This window comes from Vipera berus (genome assembly GCF_964194415.1).
Source record: "Vipera berus genome assembly, chromosome: 5".
NCBI lineage: Eukaryota > Metazoa > Chordata > Lepidosauria > Squamata > Viperidae > Vipera > Vipera berus.
The window spans coordinates 20,272,659-20,289,538 of record NC_138207.1 but is presented as its reverse complement, the minus strand read 5'-3'; the positions used below and the strand labels follow the sequence as shown (position 1 = coordinate 20,289,538).

The window sequence follows — 16,880 nt, the reverse complement described above, 5'->3', positions numbered from 1 at the left end:
AAAATAAAACAATAAAACAATAAAAAATGTCACACACGAATGGTTTCATTTATTATTACTCACTAGCACGGCCATTTTAATTTAATTTATTGATTATCAATATTGACTACTGTAGACTTTTAATATGCCTTTTGTTATGTTACTAACTGCCTGGAGCCATTGCAAAATACAGTGATGTACAAGAATGCTAAATAAGTGTATACATTTCATTTTAAAAGAACAGTGAGGCATTAATTTAGCCTCTTTACTTAGTTAAAATCTACAATAAATAAGTAAAGGTGAATTCTATCAAGAAAGAAAGACTCACTCCGGGAGACTGATCCCTTGCAAACATTGGCCAAGTTTTCCAATTCATTTCATGCTGGAATTGTTTATGCTCTGTTTCCCCAAACCCATATACAAACTGTGAAGGTAGGCGAGTTGAAATCTGAATGAACATATCACTGAAGGTGAAGCCAGGTAACTGGGAATCCCAGCTATAAGAAAAAAAAGTTTGTAATTGGAACAATGATTAAATTTCAAACTATAACTGAACAATAAACAATACTAAAACACAGAAATAGTAACGCAATACGAAGTTGTTGAGTTTTTGATCATTTGCCGGATGAAAAAATATACCAGCTATTAGCAAAAAAAAAAAAAGAAAGAAAAAAGTGTGTGGCTATAATAAAATAGGGATTTTTCTACCTTGCAGTAAAATGTCATTGCTCTTGCAGACAGAGCAAATACTTGTTGACATTTTCTAATATCATCAAAACACAAAGTTCTTTCCTTGGGATATTAAAACAAAAAGAGTACTCTATAGTGACTGTTCTTGAGAAAAATTGCAGCTTTTCCATTTTATATATTCTTGAGCTATCAACTTCATTCCTGTGCATCTCTGATTCATCATTGAATTTTAAAATTGCATTGCATTCAAACCTTGAAACAATTCTCTGGGTTTAGAAAGCTCTCCTAGAGAACTGACATCTTCTTGAAAGGTAACTGATGACAAGAGACCCAGAATTGAAACAAGCCAGGACATTGATAGCTGTAGATTAAAACCACTGCACAGTTTTGTGAGGCAGAAATACCAGCAGCTTATAGAACTGTAATAGCACTCATCTCCTATATACCATGATAAAGATCAACAACGCTAAGCATTTGCACCTGTATTTTAACATTTTGGAAAATCATAGAGTTGGACTTAGGCCAAGTTTAAGTCCCGCTCAGTGCAGGAATTGAAAATAAATGTAGCCTCCAACTAAACAGCTCAAGCGAAAAACAATCCCCAATTTTCCGTGGAACTGATTTAACTGTCAAACTCTTCCGACTCTCAAGAAGTTGTTTTGTAACACACAGTTGCGATCTGCTTTCCTATAATTTAAAGTTATTATTTTATTCTTTCCATAATTTTGATACATTTATCTGGAGAAGCCCAATTTCTTTTTCTTAGCATATTTTTATCTGCCTTGTAGATCATTCTGAGCTTTAGTTTTCCAAATGCTGCATTTATAATTCCCAGATATCTATGTGTGCTCTTCCTTGTTCTTTCTTTCATTTCCTCCATGTACCAAAAGTGCTTTTTCAAAAGGCAACTGGACTTTCTTTGTTTTTGCTTGAAGACATTTTGCTTCTCAGCTCAGAAGTAAAGAAGCTTCTTGGATGAGAAACAAAATGTATTCAAGCAAAAGCAAAGCAAGTCCAGTTGCCTTTTGAAAAAGCACCTTTGGATGACTGAAAATCTCCATTGTCATTTCCTCTATGTATTCTTATTTATTTTTATTTTTTAAAAATAGACTTCCGACAAGCTTTTTTCTACAACTCCTTTTTTTCCTCACTGAAAGTTAGCATCTAACATTTATGATTTCCCTCCTGTCTCAAGCTTCCTTTTCTATAAGTGACTTCATTTTCCTGAGTTCTCAAAGAGAGAGCGGGGGGGGGGGGAAGGAGGGAAGAAAAGAGAGAGAGGGAGAGGAAGAGAGAGAGAGAGAGAGATGGTGTTTTGAGCTTTCATGATGTTTCTCTGTCTCTTTTTTTTAACATGATCTGTTAATAGGGAAAAATAAACCATGAATCTTCTGGAATCTATGGCCAACATGTACAAAGCACTAAATAGGTTTTGATGTTCTTGTGCTATTTTCTTGCTTATTTTTCTATGTTGTTTGATCACTGCAGAAGAGGGGTAAAAGAGGTGATGCTAAGCTAAACTTAGTTCATTACCTGATGAGCATAAAAGAAACTGCAATTGGAGAAGAAGATGGAAGAGAAGTTTAGAGCAATGAGGGTAGACATGTTGTCTATGATTGAAAGTGTAGCTGAATGTGTGCAACAGCTGGATGCAAAAGTGGAGGATCTCAGTCAAAAGAACTCTATATTAGAAGCAAAGGTATTAGAGAATGAAAATATAAGGGATAAAGTGGACGGAGAATTGAGCCTTGCTCAGTATCATCAGATGCAGTATGCTATTAGAATTAGGGGCTTAAAGGAGAATTCTAAAGAAGATTTAAAGCAGCTGATCTCTGAAGCTTTGGAAGCGGTATTGGGCCAGCCAGCATCTGAAATTGAGGGAAGTATGGATAAAATTTTTCGTGTAAATTCATGGATTGCAAGACAGAGGAAGCTACCCAGAGATGTGGTGGTCTATTTTACAAAGAGAGTAATTAGAGATGAAATCATTCAAGCTGCTTATGATACTAAATTGGTAGTTGCTGAGCAAGAAGTCTTGGTTTTAAAAGAGATTCCTCCAAAGATTTTAAAGAGAAGGAAAGATTTTGCATTTCTTGTACAGGAACTTAAGAAATGTGATATTCAGTTCAGATGGGAGATTCCAGTTGGACTGGTGGTGATGCATGAAGGTAAAAGACATCGTTTGGTTACTGTGGCCCAGGCACGTGATTTTTATAGCAATGTGTTAAAAGCAATCCCCCTACCACTTCTGGAAGCTGCAAAGGGATATGGTGAGGGAAAGCTTCAAGAACTTGCAGATAGACAGATAGAGGAGAATGGTGCTGGAGGGGATCAAGTTACAGTCTCATCGGTTGCTGCAGGAGAGCAGAGGATGACGCGTGCCGCCCTAAGACGAGCAAGACGAGAGCAAGAGCAAGACCAGCAGAAAGTTATGGAACCTCCAAAGCGTACTTACAGCAAAGCTGTGGGAGGGGCGCGGTCTAAGGAAGTTGAAGGGGTCATTTCAGATATGCTCCAAAAGCTTTGGAGTGTCAAGATTGGTGACTAAATTTCTAATTAGAATGTCAATGGATTGAATTCATCATAGAGGAGAAAGAAAGCTTTTTAATATTTAAAACAATTTAAGACTGATGTTATTTGTTTGCAAGAAACGTATATTAGGGTTTTGGACTAAAAGTATTTGTATGCAAGCTTTTAATCAACAACAAGTTGATTTTTCTTAACTTACTATAAACAAAGGTTACCTAATTGGATTATATTTTTTTTTTATTTTTTTTATCTTATTCTTATTAGAGATTGGAATGGTGTCCTAGACATATAGATGGATGATCTGGAACTGCGAGACATTTGGCGTGATATATGCAAGAACTATTTTTGATTATAGTTCAGTTTGGTTGGAGATTAATAAGGTTAATAGAGATAGGCGCTTTTGGCGTGTAATTGAGAATTTGTCTAGAGATTAGAGAAATGTGGGAGAATGTAAATAATAGATGAAAGTTTTTTCTTTGAAATTAATTTGAATAAGGATTGGGATTAAGAAATTTTATTTAGCATTTGAGTAAAATTCCTTTTCTGTTTTCTTCCTTTTTTTTCTTATCTGTAATATTATTACTGTTTGTAATCATTTTACATGAGCCAGAGGGTGATAGAATTAACAGTTTATTGTTGATAGCATATGGATGCTTATGTTTGTTTTTTGTTTTTATACCCTGTATTTAGCTCTGGGAAGTCGGGGGGGGAGGTGGGAATAGGGGAGAGGGATAGGGAGGGTTAGATGGGGGTGGGGGAGGGGGGATTAAAGTTAAAATGTATTGTAAAACTTTTTAAATTAAAAAAGAAACTGCAATTACTTTGATTCACATGGTGCTTAACGAAAAGCTCAAAGTAAAGCAAAATCTAGGCGATTTTAAGAATAGTGCAGTGGTGTTTAAACAACTCTTGGAATAAAATTTGGAAAACTTAGGAAAAAAATTGGAATTTTTATTGGAATGGAATGAAATTCAATTTTTCCAAGAAAAATTGCTAAAAAGCTATTCTAGTCCATCCATCAATCTATCAACCAACCAATTAATTAACTGCAAAATGATTGGATTCCCCATCAAGGTGATAGCAGTGATGAAGGAAGATATTATTTTAAGAAAAAGTATGGAAAATTTCCCTGCTATCACAGCACTGATATCTAAAGTATCATTTTTAAATATGTGCAATGTTATATGTAGCCCATAACGCTTAATGCTGCAGCTCATCCACAGCATTGTTCACAACAGTCTTTAATTCACCAATAAAATATTTCCTCTGTAATATCTCATTTCTACTTACAGGACTGTCCCAGTGCTTTTGCGCCGAACTTGAATTCCAAATGGGTGGTTCTGAATTGATACTTCATAGAGACGGTTTTCCAGAATACTTACAGGTGTTTGGGGAAGATTCAGAGGCACTGGAACTTCAAATCTCTTTTTACTATAATCATAAATCTAAGAATAAAAGTGAGAATTAAGTTTAAAACCTGGTCATAAAATATATATCAAAGAACTGCATGTTCATTTTATAATATTCTCCCACTTAATGATGGTAAAAGTTTCTTAACAGATAAAAACATTTTACTTATGATCTTCCAACAAAGAAAAGTATAAGTATAACAAGTATAAGTATAACAGTATAAGTATAACAAAGTATGACAAGTATAAGAAGTGGAAAGAGGGGCACATAACTAAGGCAGAATATCAGCAAACAGCCCGTGCCTGCAAAGATGAAGTGAGAGAAGCTAAGGCTCAAAATGAACTAAGGCTTGCGACCAAAGTCAAAAATAACAAAAAAAGCTTCTTTCAACATATAAGAAACAAAGAAAAAGTTAAGGAAATGATTGGTCCATTAGTGGGGAAAAGTGGCAAGAAGGTGACAAGCAACAGGGAGAAAGCAGAACTATTTAATTTGTTTTTTGCATCTGTCTTTACACAAAGGGAAAAAACAGTCCAACCTACCAAAACCAGTGCCATAAAAAACAGAATAGAAACGCAAGTTAAGATAGGCAAGAAAATGGTAAGTGAGCACTTGTCCAGCCTAGATGAGTTCAAATCACCAGGACCAGATGGATTACACCCCAAGGTTCTTAAGGAACTGGCAGACGTGATCTCAGAACCACTGAACTATGTTTTTCAAAGATCCTGGAGCACTGGGGAACTACCAGAGGACTGGAAGAGATCTGATGTAGTTCCCATATTCAAAAAAGGGGAAAAAATAGATCCAGGAAACTACAGACCTATCAGCCTGACCTCAATACCTGGGAAGATTCTGGAAAAGATAATCAAACAACAAATCAGCGAACACCTTGATGAGAACAAAGTTATCACTAAAAGCCAACATGGGTTTGTCAAAAACAGATCATGCCAGACAAATCTTATTGCATTCTTTGACCAAGTGACAAAACTAGTGGACCAGAGGAATGTTGTAGATATAATTTACTTGGACTTCAGTAAGGCATTTGATAAAGTAGATCACAACCTACTACTTGATAAGATAGAAAAATGTGGGGTAGATAGCATCACCACCAGATGGATTCGTAGCTGGCTGACAGGCTGTACTCAGTGTGTGGTCCTCAATGGAACTGCATCTACATGGAAGGAAGTGTGTAGTGGGGTGCCCCAGGGCTCTGTTCTGGGCCCAGTGCTCTTCAACATCTTCATCAACGATTTGGATGAGGGGATAGATGGGGAACTCATCAGATTTGCAGATGACACTAAGCTTGCAGGAATAGCCAATACTCCAGAAGATAGGCTTAAGATACAGGAGGATCTGGACAGACTCGAACACTGGGCACTATCTAACAAAATGAAATTCAATGGTGAAAAAGTAAGGTTCTACATTTAGGCAGGAAAAATCAAATGCACAGGTATCGTATAGGTGGTACCTTGCTCAATAGTAGTAACTGTGAGAGAGATCTCGGAGTCCTAGTGGACAATCACTTCAATATGAGCCAGCAGTGTGCTGCAGCTGCCAAAAAAGCCAACACAGTGCTAGGCTGCATTAACAGAGGGATAGAATCAAGATCACGTGAAGTACTAATACCACTTTACAATGCCTTGGTAAGGCCACACCTGGAATACTGCATCCAGTTTTGGTCACCACGATGTAAAAAAGATGTTGAGACTCTAGAAAGAGTACAGAGAAGAGCAACAAAGATGATTGGGGGACTGGAGGCTAAAAGATATAGGGAACGATTGCTGGAATTGGGTATGTGTAGTTTAATGAAGAAAAGGGTGAGGGGTGACATGATAGCAGTGTTCCAATATCTCAGGGGCTGCCACAAAGAAGAGGGAGTCAAGCTATTCTCCAAAGCACCTGAAAGCAGGACAAGAAGCAATGGATGGAAACTAGTCAAGGAGAGAAGCAACGTAGAACTAAGGAGAAGCTATGCAAAGTATGTATGAGTGTGAGTGTGTATTTGTGTATATATGTGATTCTGTGTGTGTGTGTGTGTGTGTGTGTGTGTATACACCAAAAATATTATAAAGAAAATTGTATGTAGTTGCAGTTTGAAAAATTGCATATCAATGCATTTCTGATGTAACTTGAAAAAAATGACTACATTGGAAAATTGAAAAGAAAATGGATATTGATATCTATTCACAAGTAAATAAAAATAAAATCACTACTGCAAAAATAGTCTGGAATGAACTTGTGCTGAAAAGTTAGATGTTATAAAACAGAAAATAAAATAATTAGATGAAAATGCTAACAAGAATTTAAAATGTATGCACCAAGATACAGTATATCAATCGTCCTATTTTTCTATATTTTATGTTTCATATTTTGAAACCAGATAGTTTGGCAAACTTCTAACCAGATAGCCAGAATCAAACTAATAATGACAAAACCATCAATCTGTTTCCAAAATGACCAACTGTAACATTTTACAAAGAGCTTTACCTTAAATTGAAGCAAGTTATTGTCATGATATTTTACTTCCAAACGAAGATTGTCAGTGAGGGGGACTTGCTGTCCTGAAAGTCTAACAGAGTCGGTGGTTCTACCAAGATTGGCTGTTAAACCAGATGATGTATATTCAATTTGGTCAACCATGTAACCATTGTCAGAAGGATAGTAGCAGAATGGAACGCCAGCAACAGCAGAAGGCTAGTTTATTAAAAATAAAAAGGATATATCAATGAGTGAATAGAATTGGAAAGAGATTAAATCCATAATTTCTGATTTGATTAGAGTCAATATTTCAATTAGTTTGCAAGCCTTTTCAAAATCAGGTTTCCCATGGCTATTATTGAATGCCATCATAGAATTGTATAAAAATGATGGGTTTGTTCCATACAACTAGACATACTGTCATTTTACCCAGTTCCATTTTTTTATATTCATTTATTTTATCTCCACACTATTTTTCCTTATAAAGAATCTTAGAATGGCTTATTGGAGAAGAGGGTACAGGAGCATCATATTGTAAAAATGAATATAAAAATATGAAATAAATGTTATTGAAAAAGAAAAAGAAAAATTAAAACAATCAAACAAAATCATTTAGGTATTTAAAGTCCCAAACCATAAAAGAAAATCAAAATAAACAACAATCTAGCCCTGGGTGTCAAACTGCCAGCCAATGGGCTGGACATGTCATGAAGAAACCGCGCCCACCCCATTGCCAGAAATAGTAAAAAAGCTCTGATATGTCGCACAACATCACGTGACATCACAAGTTTGACATGTCTGGTCAAGCCTGATCCTGAAACATGATTACAAATTTAAACTCACCTGTAGGACTGTCAGCACTGAAATTGTATAGTTGGATAAAATTTCTAGGCCACTGTTAAGATTTCTATATTTAGAAGCATCCTTTGTCACTGGAATGGCAATTTTTTTATTGCCTATCCCATTGATGAATTGAATCAAGAAGCCTTAAATATCATAATTCCCGTGCCACATGAAATAACATTCAAGATTTCATTATGTCACTGTGTAAGAAATTTTATGAATTGGAATAGCCATAGCAACAAACCAGCCAATGAGAACTGTTTTTGATTGAGACACAGTATTGGCTGTGTGAGGCATGTGATCCAGCCTGTCTTAGTCTTCTGTATGTTGTTTTTTCTGATCTCCAGGTTAAGAGTTGTTGATGTTCTCCAGAGCTGGATGAAACTGTATGCATCATGTTTACACACACACACACACACACACACACACACACACACACATATACACATACACATAGACACACACACATATTATACACAAAGTTTTTCTAAACTATGCCTCCTACTCATTTTGAATGTGGGCTCATTTTGGGGGCTTCTTTTTGCGCTGGAAAGCTGTAAAACTCTAACACATTAGAATCACAGCTTAATGTTAAAAGGACCAACAAGGCTTGTTCAATCATATTAAAATGATTCTGCAGCTGAAATACAGACAGCTGAAAGAATACTTCTTGGAATTGCTGTTGGAAACAAACATTGCAAGTTATTTAGAAATAGCTGAATCCAACATAATTATGGACTTTTAAGAACTATTGATTCAAGTAACTGAGAGTTAAATGGGAATTGAATCTGATTGGCATCTCTCTGCCCTTTGAGGGCATCGAAATAATGCAAAATGATTTTATACAATGTGTTTTTCTCCCTACATGTCACAGTATCTTGCTTCTTTTGAAACAGTTTGAGAAATGCAGGGAGTTTCATGAATAATAAACAAATATTGTCCTACTCTATGCATTTTTTGTGGAATCAAAGAGAAATCTGCTGAGAAAGGATACCAGGTAGCTATATTTCTGTCTACTTAGCTCTGCAGGAATGCTCAGCTTTAGTTGGTCTGTACCCAAAATGCTTAGTTATAGTAGTCATGATGCTAATGAGTTGAACACTGAGGTTACTTTCCTATATATTAAATAGAAAGAACTGGTTTAATTTACTTGTATATAGAAAAGTGAATGTTTTGTGCTTCTTTCTGTCCATTTCAGCCTTGCAAAGATTTTAGGAAAAGGCATATTCATCTTACATGCACTATTTTAATTGACCTATAACACCTATAATGGGGCTGCAGAACTTAAGCAGCAGAACTTTTGCTTTTAGTAAGAGTACATGATAGGTGAGGGAAGCACCATCATTCTATTAGATATAGAAACTTGAGTTGAATTTAAAAAGAAAACATAGATCATAGCTGGAGAGAAGGATGGGAAGAGTACAAGAGTTGTAATCTATCCAGAAACAATTCTGTTCATAAAAGACACTATTTGTAGCTTAGGGTTGAACTGTGGGGCCTTTGGTGCTCTTTGAGCTTGGGGGGCTTTCTAGCAGATGTTTCCTTGCCAAACTAATTAACAGCATCAGTGCACTGAAGATGCTATCTAGTTTGGTAAAGGAACTTCTGCAAGAATGTCCATCAGGCTCAGAGTGCAACAAGGACTCCACAATTCCGTTCACTTTACATTTTCCTAGGTCACATGGAAACATTCCTAGATTTATTTCAAATTAATAAGAAACATACAAATATCTGCATTTTTCCACATGATTTCTATTTCCAGGTGGCTAGGTGCAAAAAGGACAGGAAGGCCTGGAGGAACGTTGTCCATGGGGTTGCAATGGGTCGGACACAACTTCGCAACTAACAACAACAAGGTGCAAATAATTCATCATTATAACCTATTATAATATGATTTTTACATTTTATTTTTACAAGTGCAGTTCTAATTAAGGTTATAGAATTGAATTACAGCCTTTCAAAAATGCCTCCTTGTGGGTAGTCCTTCATTTTATCTAATTATGCTGGTTCAAAAATAATCAGTTAGGAAGCTTCACAGTCAACTGTGAACCCAACAAAGAGGAACGGTACTCAACAAAATTCCACAAGACATTTAGGAAAAATTGATAGAGAGATGCTCAGTTAATAAGCTATTTTGACTCCAATTTGTGTCTGTAGATAAAGGGGAAAAGAAATGCAAATACATGAAGTCTCTACAAACAGAACTTCAAAGAGTAAAAACACATTAGAAGGACAAAATGGATTTTTTTCCCTTACTTTCCATATGCAGTGAAGAGCTTCACATTTTTCTTTTGATGCATGTTCTTCAGGATGACAGTCAAATTTGTCACTATCTCTTAAAGTCTGCTTCCAGGATATTGTATGTTCTTCTCCCAATTTAAGATGAAGACCATTTATATGAGCAACCTATGAAATTCACAATAAAAGCCAAAATACGGATCATATAAATGTCCCATGTAAATCACATATGTAACCATTTTTTAAAAAAAAATGGCTATCACCACATTAATAAATAGCAGCTTTATGTCTTTTTATTGGTAGTAGAAAAGCCATAAGGAAATATGAACAAAAGCATATTCTAGAAGCAGCACATTAAATAGAAACATTTTTGTAGTCTAGTATGACTGTCAGGAAAACCTGTACCTTTTTATTTGTTAAATAATGTACAACTGGCAATATTAATCAGCTGCAGAAACTGACTTGCTGACAAAATATTGAAGGAGCAGACTGTAATTCAAAGGGATTTGCAAGGCAAAAGGTGATGCACAAATATTCTGGAGGCCTCTTCAAGGTGTGTGTGACAAGTGAGAAGGCAGTTATTTTAGGAAAATGCTGAGACCAGCAGTACTGGGAAAATATTAACTTATGCTGCATAATCAAATTAGAAGTGGCTGTATGAGTATTAATTTCAAATCCATACTAGCTACCTGGTTATGAATATTAAAGTTGACTACATTAGTCTCAAAATGTTCTTCTCAGTTCAATAGGCAAAGTAAAGAGAAATATTGAATGTATTTTGAACTCCATGTCTCTTTTTGCATCAATCTTTAAAGGATATATCAAAGTTCAAAGTAACAACAAAAACAACAAAAAGTAAGAATAAAAATAAGGTGGTTTTTTTTGTGCCAGTCAATTTGATCTATATGGTTTGTCCCATGGCCTAGCAGTTAAGATGCGGGCTTGTCAACCAGAAGTTCGAGATCCAAGCACTACATGGTGGGGTGAGCTCCTGTTCTTGCCCCAGCTCCTGCCCACCTAGCAGTTTGAAAGCATGCAAATGCTAAAGGAATGTATTCTTGAAACATTAATATTGACTACATTATATATCTAGTAAATATACACTCAGAGCTTATTTTTGAGTAGCAAGTGATATTATCTGTAGAGGGAGAAAAAAACTTCATTAAAATTTATGAAAACACTTAGCAATGTATACCTTGTCTGCAGCATTGTACTTGACACTCAAGTTATATGACTGAGCCACATTATTTGAGATCACTTTCACGTCTGAAGGCTCAAGGGGTAACCCAAGAATCTTGATATTCTCAAATATCAGATTATTTGGATCTATATAGCCTTTATGTATCACTGCCATAGTTAAGACTTTCTGGAAGACAGCAAAATCATTACGCAACACTTTTGTTAACTGATCAGTTATAATTTTCTATGATTTCTCTTAAAGCTAAAATCATATAATTAAGAAGTAAACAATAGCTTGTTGTAAATACGGTACAATCAACATCCCTTGGAAAAGAAAATGTGTTACCATCATGCAATCTAATTGCTATAATGAAATGAGTTTTCTCTAGCATTTAAGTTCAGTAAGATTTCCCCAATACTAAACCCGTTGATCATATTTATTACAAATCAGGGAATTGTTTAAATAAGATTCACAGATGCAGAAGAACAGTAAGGATTTATGAGGAAAATAAATTAGAGATAGAGGTAAAATAAAATAAAATATTAATTTACCCAACACTGTTCACTACAGTCACCCTATAGCTTTCCATACGTGCAAACTATCTTTCTATACACCAAACACGCACTCACTTATACACATATTGTATTAAATTAACCCATTCATTCTCTATTCTTCTTGCTCTGACACACACACCTTAAATATCCTTTATTCTGCTATTCCATATAACAAAGTAGGCAGGAATATACTTACGTTTAAAAAAATACTTCTTTCAACAAATATTCATTCTTCATAATAGGCCACATAGTGTCCATTACCTTTCTTTAAGAATTTACATATTTTAAACATATTTATCCAGTTAAAAATTGAATGAAATTTCTGGGAATCTCCATTACTAATGAAAACATACTTACGTTGGTGACAGTAAAGTTATATAAGAGATACTTTTCATTTGCCACTGTATCTAAAACATAAGTAAAAATGTACTTTTAAATAATATTAAAGCAAGTTATTCAAATAAAATATTTTAAATATTTATGTATTACATGTAATAAATATATATTATTAATATTCTGGATGTTATTTGGAAATCTGCTCATAACTTGTCTTGATGTTCATCTAAATACTTACCTATACATAATCAAACAGATGGAACAATAAAACATAATATCAATAGAACAATCGAAAGAACTGTTGAATAAATAGATAAAATATACCCAAAGCTAAGGTAAATTGATATAAAATGTTCTATAAATCAGAAGTCCCCAACCTTTTGGGCACTAGGAACCAGTTCCGTGGACAGAGGTTTTTCCACAGACCAGTGGGTACATGGTTTTGTGTGCTGCCTGCATCCTGCGGGTGGGGCATTGTTTGTTTGTGCGGACTGGGGGTTGGGGACCCCTGTTATAGATGGTATATAACTGTCAACATTGGACAAATCATACAGCAATAAATGTTAGAAATGCCATAAGAAGAAAGAATATTTTATATCCCTCAATTCTGATGACATGCTGCTGAAATTCAGTGGTTTGATTCTAGGGTGTGAGAAAAGGACCAGAAGCTACAAAACATTATCTGTCATAATACACATCTTATATGCTTCACCTAGCATAATTCCTAATTGAAGACATTGGTGTTTGGGAAAATGTGAGTGTGAATCTATCTAAACTATAAATCCTGAGGTCATCAGATTGAATTAGCTGAATGCCTCCATTTTAAAAAAAAATCTATTATGGACAGTGAATTCCTATCACATTCAAGATAATTTTTATCTAATTTAATTGAAATATATAACAGAAAAAAATGTTCCTTCCGCAAAAATGATCTAATTAACAATAAAGTCTATTCATGGTGAAAGAAGAGATTTTAAAAAAATATTAACTAGTAAGAAATGACTTGCTGTGGTCAGTATTTGGCAAAAGGATTATTGAAAAAATAAACTACTAAAGGTGTCTTTTTTTCTATTCTGAAGATGTTACCCACTGAATATTTTTGAAATGGAAGACATTTTCCCATAATAACCTTTTATAAAACTATGTGACCCAAACTGCTTTATTATACAGAGCAGACAATATATGCCTATTACAATTCTAGACATACACTTAATTGCTAAATATGATCTGCTTTTAACAGAAAAAAGTAGCAAGTTTGCTAGCAGTTACGGTACTTTTGATCGTAAAATCATTGCTCATACATTTTCTTAAAGAAAGAGATAACATTTTATATTGCTTTATTTTTAAATTAATACAATGAGGATCTGCTTATTTTAGACCTTGAAAAAGAGTTCAATATCTTTGTAGTACAATGTTATCTGCATACCTTAAAGGCTTTCAGTATTCATTGCAGCAATTATCACCCTGTTTGTTCTGTTTCTTTTTAAAAAAATCCTCTCATTATTTTGCTGGCTTTTTAAAATAACCACTGGTGACCAACAAGATTATATATGATGCAACACAGAGGTCTTTGATATCAGGGAGAAAGGTAATTTAAGAAACACAGAGATAACTGTTATTTTGCAGCACTTTAGAAACCATTGCTAGCAATGGTCTATCTCAATTATCTATCTGTCTGTCTACCTGTCTGTCTGTCTTTCTGTCTATCTATCTATCTATCTATCTATCTATCTATCTATCTATCTATCTATCTATCTATCTATCTATCTATCTATCTTTCTATTGTTCTATCATTCTATTGTTCTATCTACCACTTTTCTATTCCTCTTAGTAAGTTATTATTATTATTATTATTTATTGCATTTATATACCGCCCTTTCCCTGAGGACTCAGGGCGGTTTACAGGGAGTTAAAAAACAACTATACAAAAGTTAAAACCCAATTTAAAAAATATTAAATCAACCCTGTACTATTAAAAACCCCAATTAGAATGAATATCTCCTCAGCCTGGGCCCGAGAGCTCAAAGAGCCAGGTCTTCAGGCCCCGGCGGAATGATCGGAGGTCGGGAGCAGTCCTCAGCTCCACCGGCAGCTGGTTCCAGAGGGAAGGCGCCCCCACTGAGAAGGCCCTATCCCTGGGTGTCACCCGCCGGCAATCTCTTACCGGCGGGACCCTGAGCAGACCCTCCCTGTGGGAGCGCACTGGGCGAAGGGCGTTTGATGCCGGCAGCAGGTGTTCCCTCAAATACCCCGGACCCAGGCCATGTAGGGCTTTATAGGTGATAACCAGCACCTTGAATTTCACCCGGAGGGCAACCGGAAGCCAATGCAGCTCGCGGAGTAGAGGTGTTACATGGGAGTATCGGGAGACCCCCATTACAACTCGCGCGGCCGCATTCTGCACCAGTTGAAGCCTCCGAGTGGTCTTCAAGGGCAGCCCCATGTAGAGAGCGTTACAGTAGTCCAAACAGGAGGTCACAAGCGCATGAGTAACTGTGCGTAGGGCGTCTCGGTCCAGATAGGGACGCAACTGGCGCACCAGGCGAACCTGTGCAAAAGCCCCCCTGGTCACGGCTCTTATGTGATCTTCAAAATTGAGCCGTGAATCCAGGAGGACGCCCAAGTTGCGAGCCCTATCAACGGGGGGTAACACCTCACCCCCCATCGTTAGAGGTGGAATAACTTGGTTAACCCGAGATGACGATATGCACAGCCACTCAGTCTGGGTGGGATTGAGACGAAGCCTGTTTCTCCCCATCCAGACCTGAACCGCCTCCAGGCACCGGGACATCACAGAGAGGGCATCGCTAGGTTGGTTCGGGGTGGAAAGAAAAAGTTGGGTATCATCAGCGTACTGGTGATACCCCACCCCGAAGCCACGAATGATCTCGCCCAGCGGCTTCATATAGATGTTGAACAGGAGAGGCGAGAGAACCGACCCCTGAGGGACTCCACAAATGAGAGGCCTCGGGGCGGATCTCTGCCCTCCCGTCAACACCGACTGCGAGCGGCCCTGGAGGTAGGAGGAGAACCACCGAAAAATGGTGCCTCCCACTCCCAACCCCCTGAGATGCCGCAGCAGGATACCATGGTCGATGGTATCGAAAGCCGCTGAGAGATCTAATAGGACCAGGACAGAGGAGCAACCCCTGTCCCTTGCCCTCCAGAGATCATTCACCAGCACGACCAATGCCGTCTCCGTGCTGTGTCCGGGTCTGAAACCCGATTGGTACGGGTCCAGATAATCAGTTTCCTCCAGGAACAGAGGGAGCTGATGCGCCACCACACTCTCAACAACCTTCGCCAGAAAGCGAAGGTTGGAGACTGGACGGTAGTTGTCTAAAGCAGCCGGGTCCAAAGCAGGCTTCTTGAGAAGGGGTCTCACCACCGCCTCCTTTAAGGCGGCAGGGAAGACACCCTCCTTCAGAGAAGCAGTTATTACTGCATGGAACCAGCCTCGTGTTCCCTCCCGAGCCGCATAAGCTAGCCAGGAGGGGCACGGATCCAACAAACAGGTGGTGGTGCTCAGTCTCCCCATGATCCTGTCCACATCATCAGGGGAAACAGGGTCGAACTCAGTCCAGATAACGTGCTCAAGACCGCCTGATTCCTCCACATCAGACTCTGCCCAGTCAGAGTCCAAGCCGGTCCGGATCCGAGCGATTTTGTCCGCCAGATGATGACTAAACTCCTCGGCTCGTCCCTGCAAGGGATCCTCTCTCACCTCCTGGTTAAGGAGGGAGCGAGTCACCCTAAACAGGGCGGCCGGGCGATTATCTGCGGACGCGATAAGGGCGGCAAAGTAGTTAGACTTCGCCGTCCTTATCGCCGCAAGATAAGACCTTATAAAGGTTCTTAACTGCAATCGGTCGGATTCGGAACGGCTGGATCTCCAACCGCTCTCTAGACCTCGTCTCCGACGCTTCATCTCCCGGAGCTCCACAGAGAACCATGGGGCCCAACGGGATCTGCGCCGGGTCAGAGGTCGCATGGGTACAACGCAGTCTAGTGCCCTGGTGGCAGCCGTTTCCCAGGCCTCCACCAGAGCATCGACTGGGCTGTGGGTAAGGGTGATAGGTATAGGCCCAAGCGCCCTCTGGAATCGATCCAGGTCCATTAGGCGCCTGGGGCGGAACCACCTGGTCGGTTCCGCCGCCCAGCGGCGGGGGGTGGCATGACGGAAAACCAGCCTCAGGAGGTGGTGATCTGACCATGACAGAGGGGTGATGGACGGGGAGCCCCCTCCCAGATCATCCAACCACTGTCCAGACAGGAATACCAGGTCGAGAGTATGATCCCCCACATGAGTCGGGCCCTCAATAACCTGGGTCAGGCCCATGGCTGTCATGGAAGCCATGAACTCCCGAGCTAACTCCGACGACCCTCCCAGTGACGGCAGGTTGAAGTCACCCAGGACTATAAGCCTGGGGAACTCCACCGCCAACCCTGAGAGGGTGTCGAGCAGCTCAGGCAGGGCTGTTGCCACACAGCTGGGCGCCAGGTATGTAAGCAACAAACCCAACTGAACCCGAGAACCACATCTCAAGAGGAGGGATTCGCTCCCGGCCATCTGGACAATGGTGGCCTCCCGGGGACACAAAGTCTCCCGAATAACCACTGCCACCCCACCACCCCTGCCCTGA

At 38.5% G+C, this 16,880-nt stretch overlaps 1 protein-coding gene across 1 annotated transcript in view; it reads right to left on the bottom strand.

Moving 5' to 3' along the window:
• SI (sucrase-isomaltase) overlaps positions 1-16,880 on the bottom strand; it is a 125,835-nt gene that overhangs the window by 43,459 nt on the left and 65,496 nt on the right. The window contains exons 23-28 of the mRNA XM_081329516.1: positions 12,259-12,308; positions 11,363-11,533; positions 10,186-10,335; positions 7,096-7,302; positions 4,489-4,643; positions 308-476 (exon numbers count right to left, since the gene is read on the bottom strand). Coding sequence (XP_081185642.1) covers positions 308-476; positions 4,489-4,643; positions 7,096-7,302; positions 10,186-10,335; positions 11,363-11,533; positions 12,259-12,308 — 902 coding nt within the window. The remainder of the gene's footprint in view (positions 1-307; positions 477-4,488; positions 4,644-7,095; positions 7,303-10,185; positions 10,336-11,362; positions 11,534-12,258; positions 12,309-16,880) is intronic.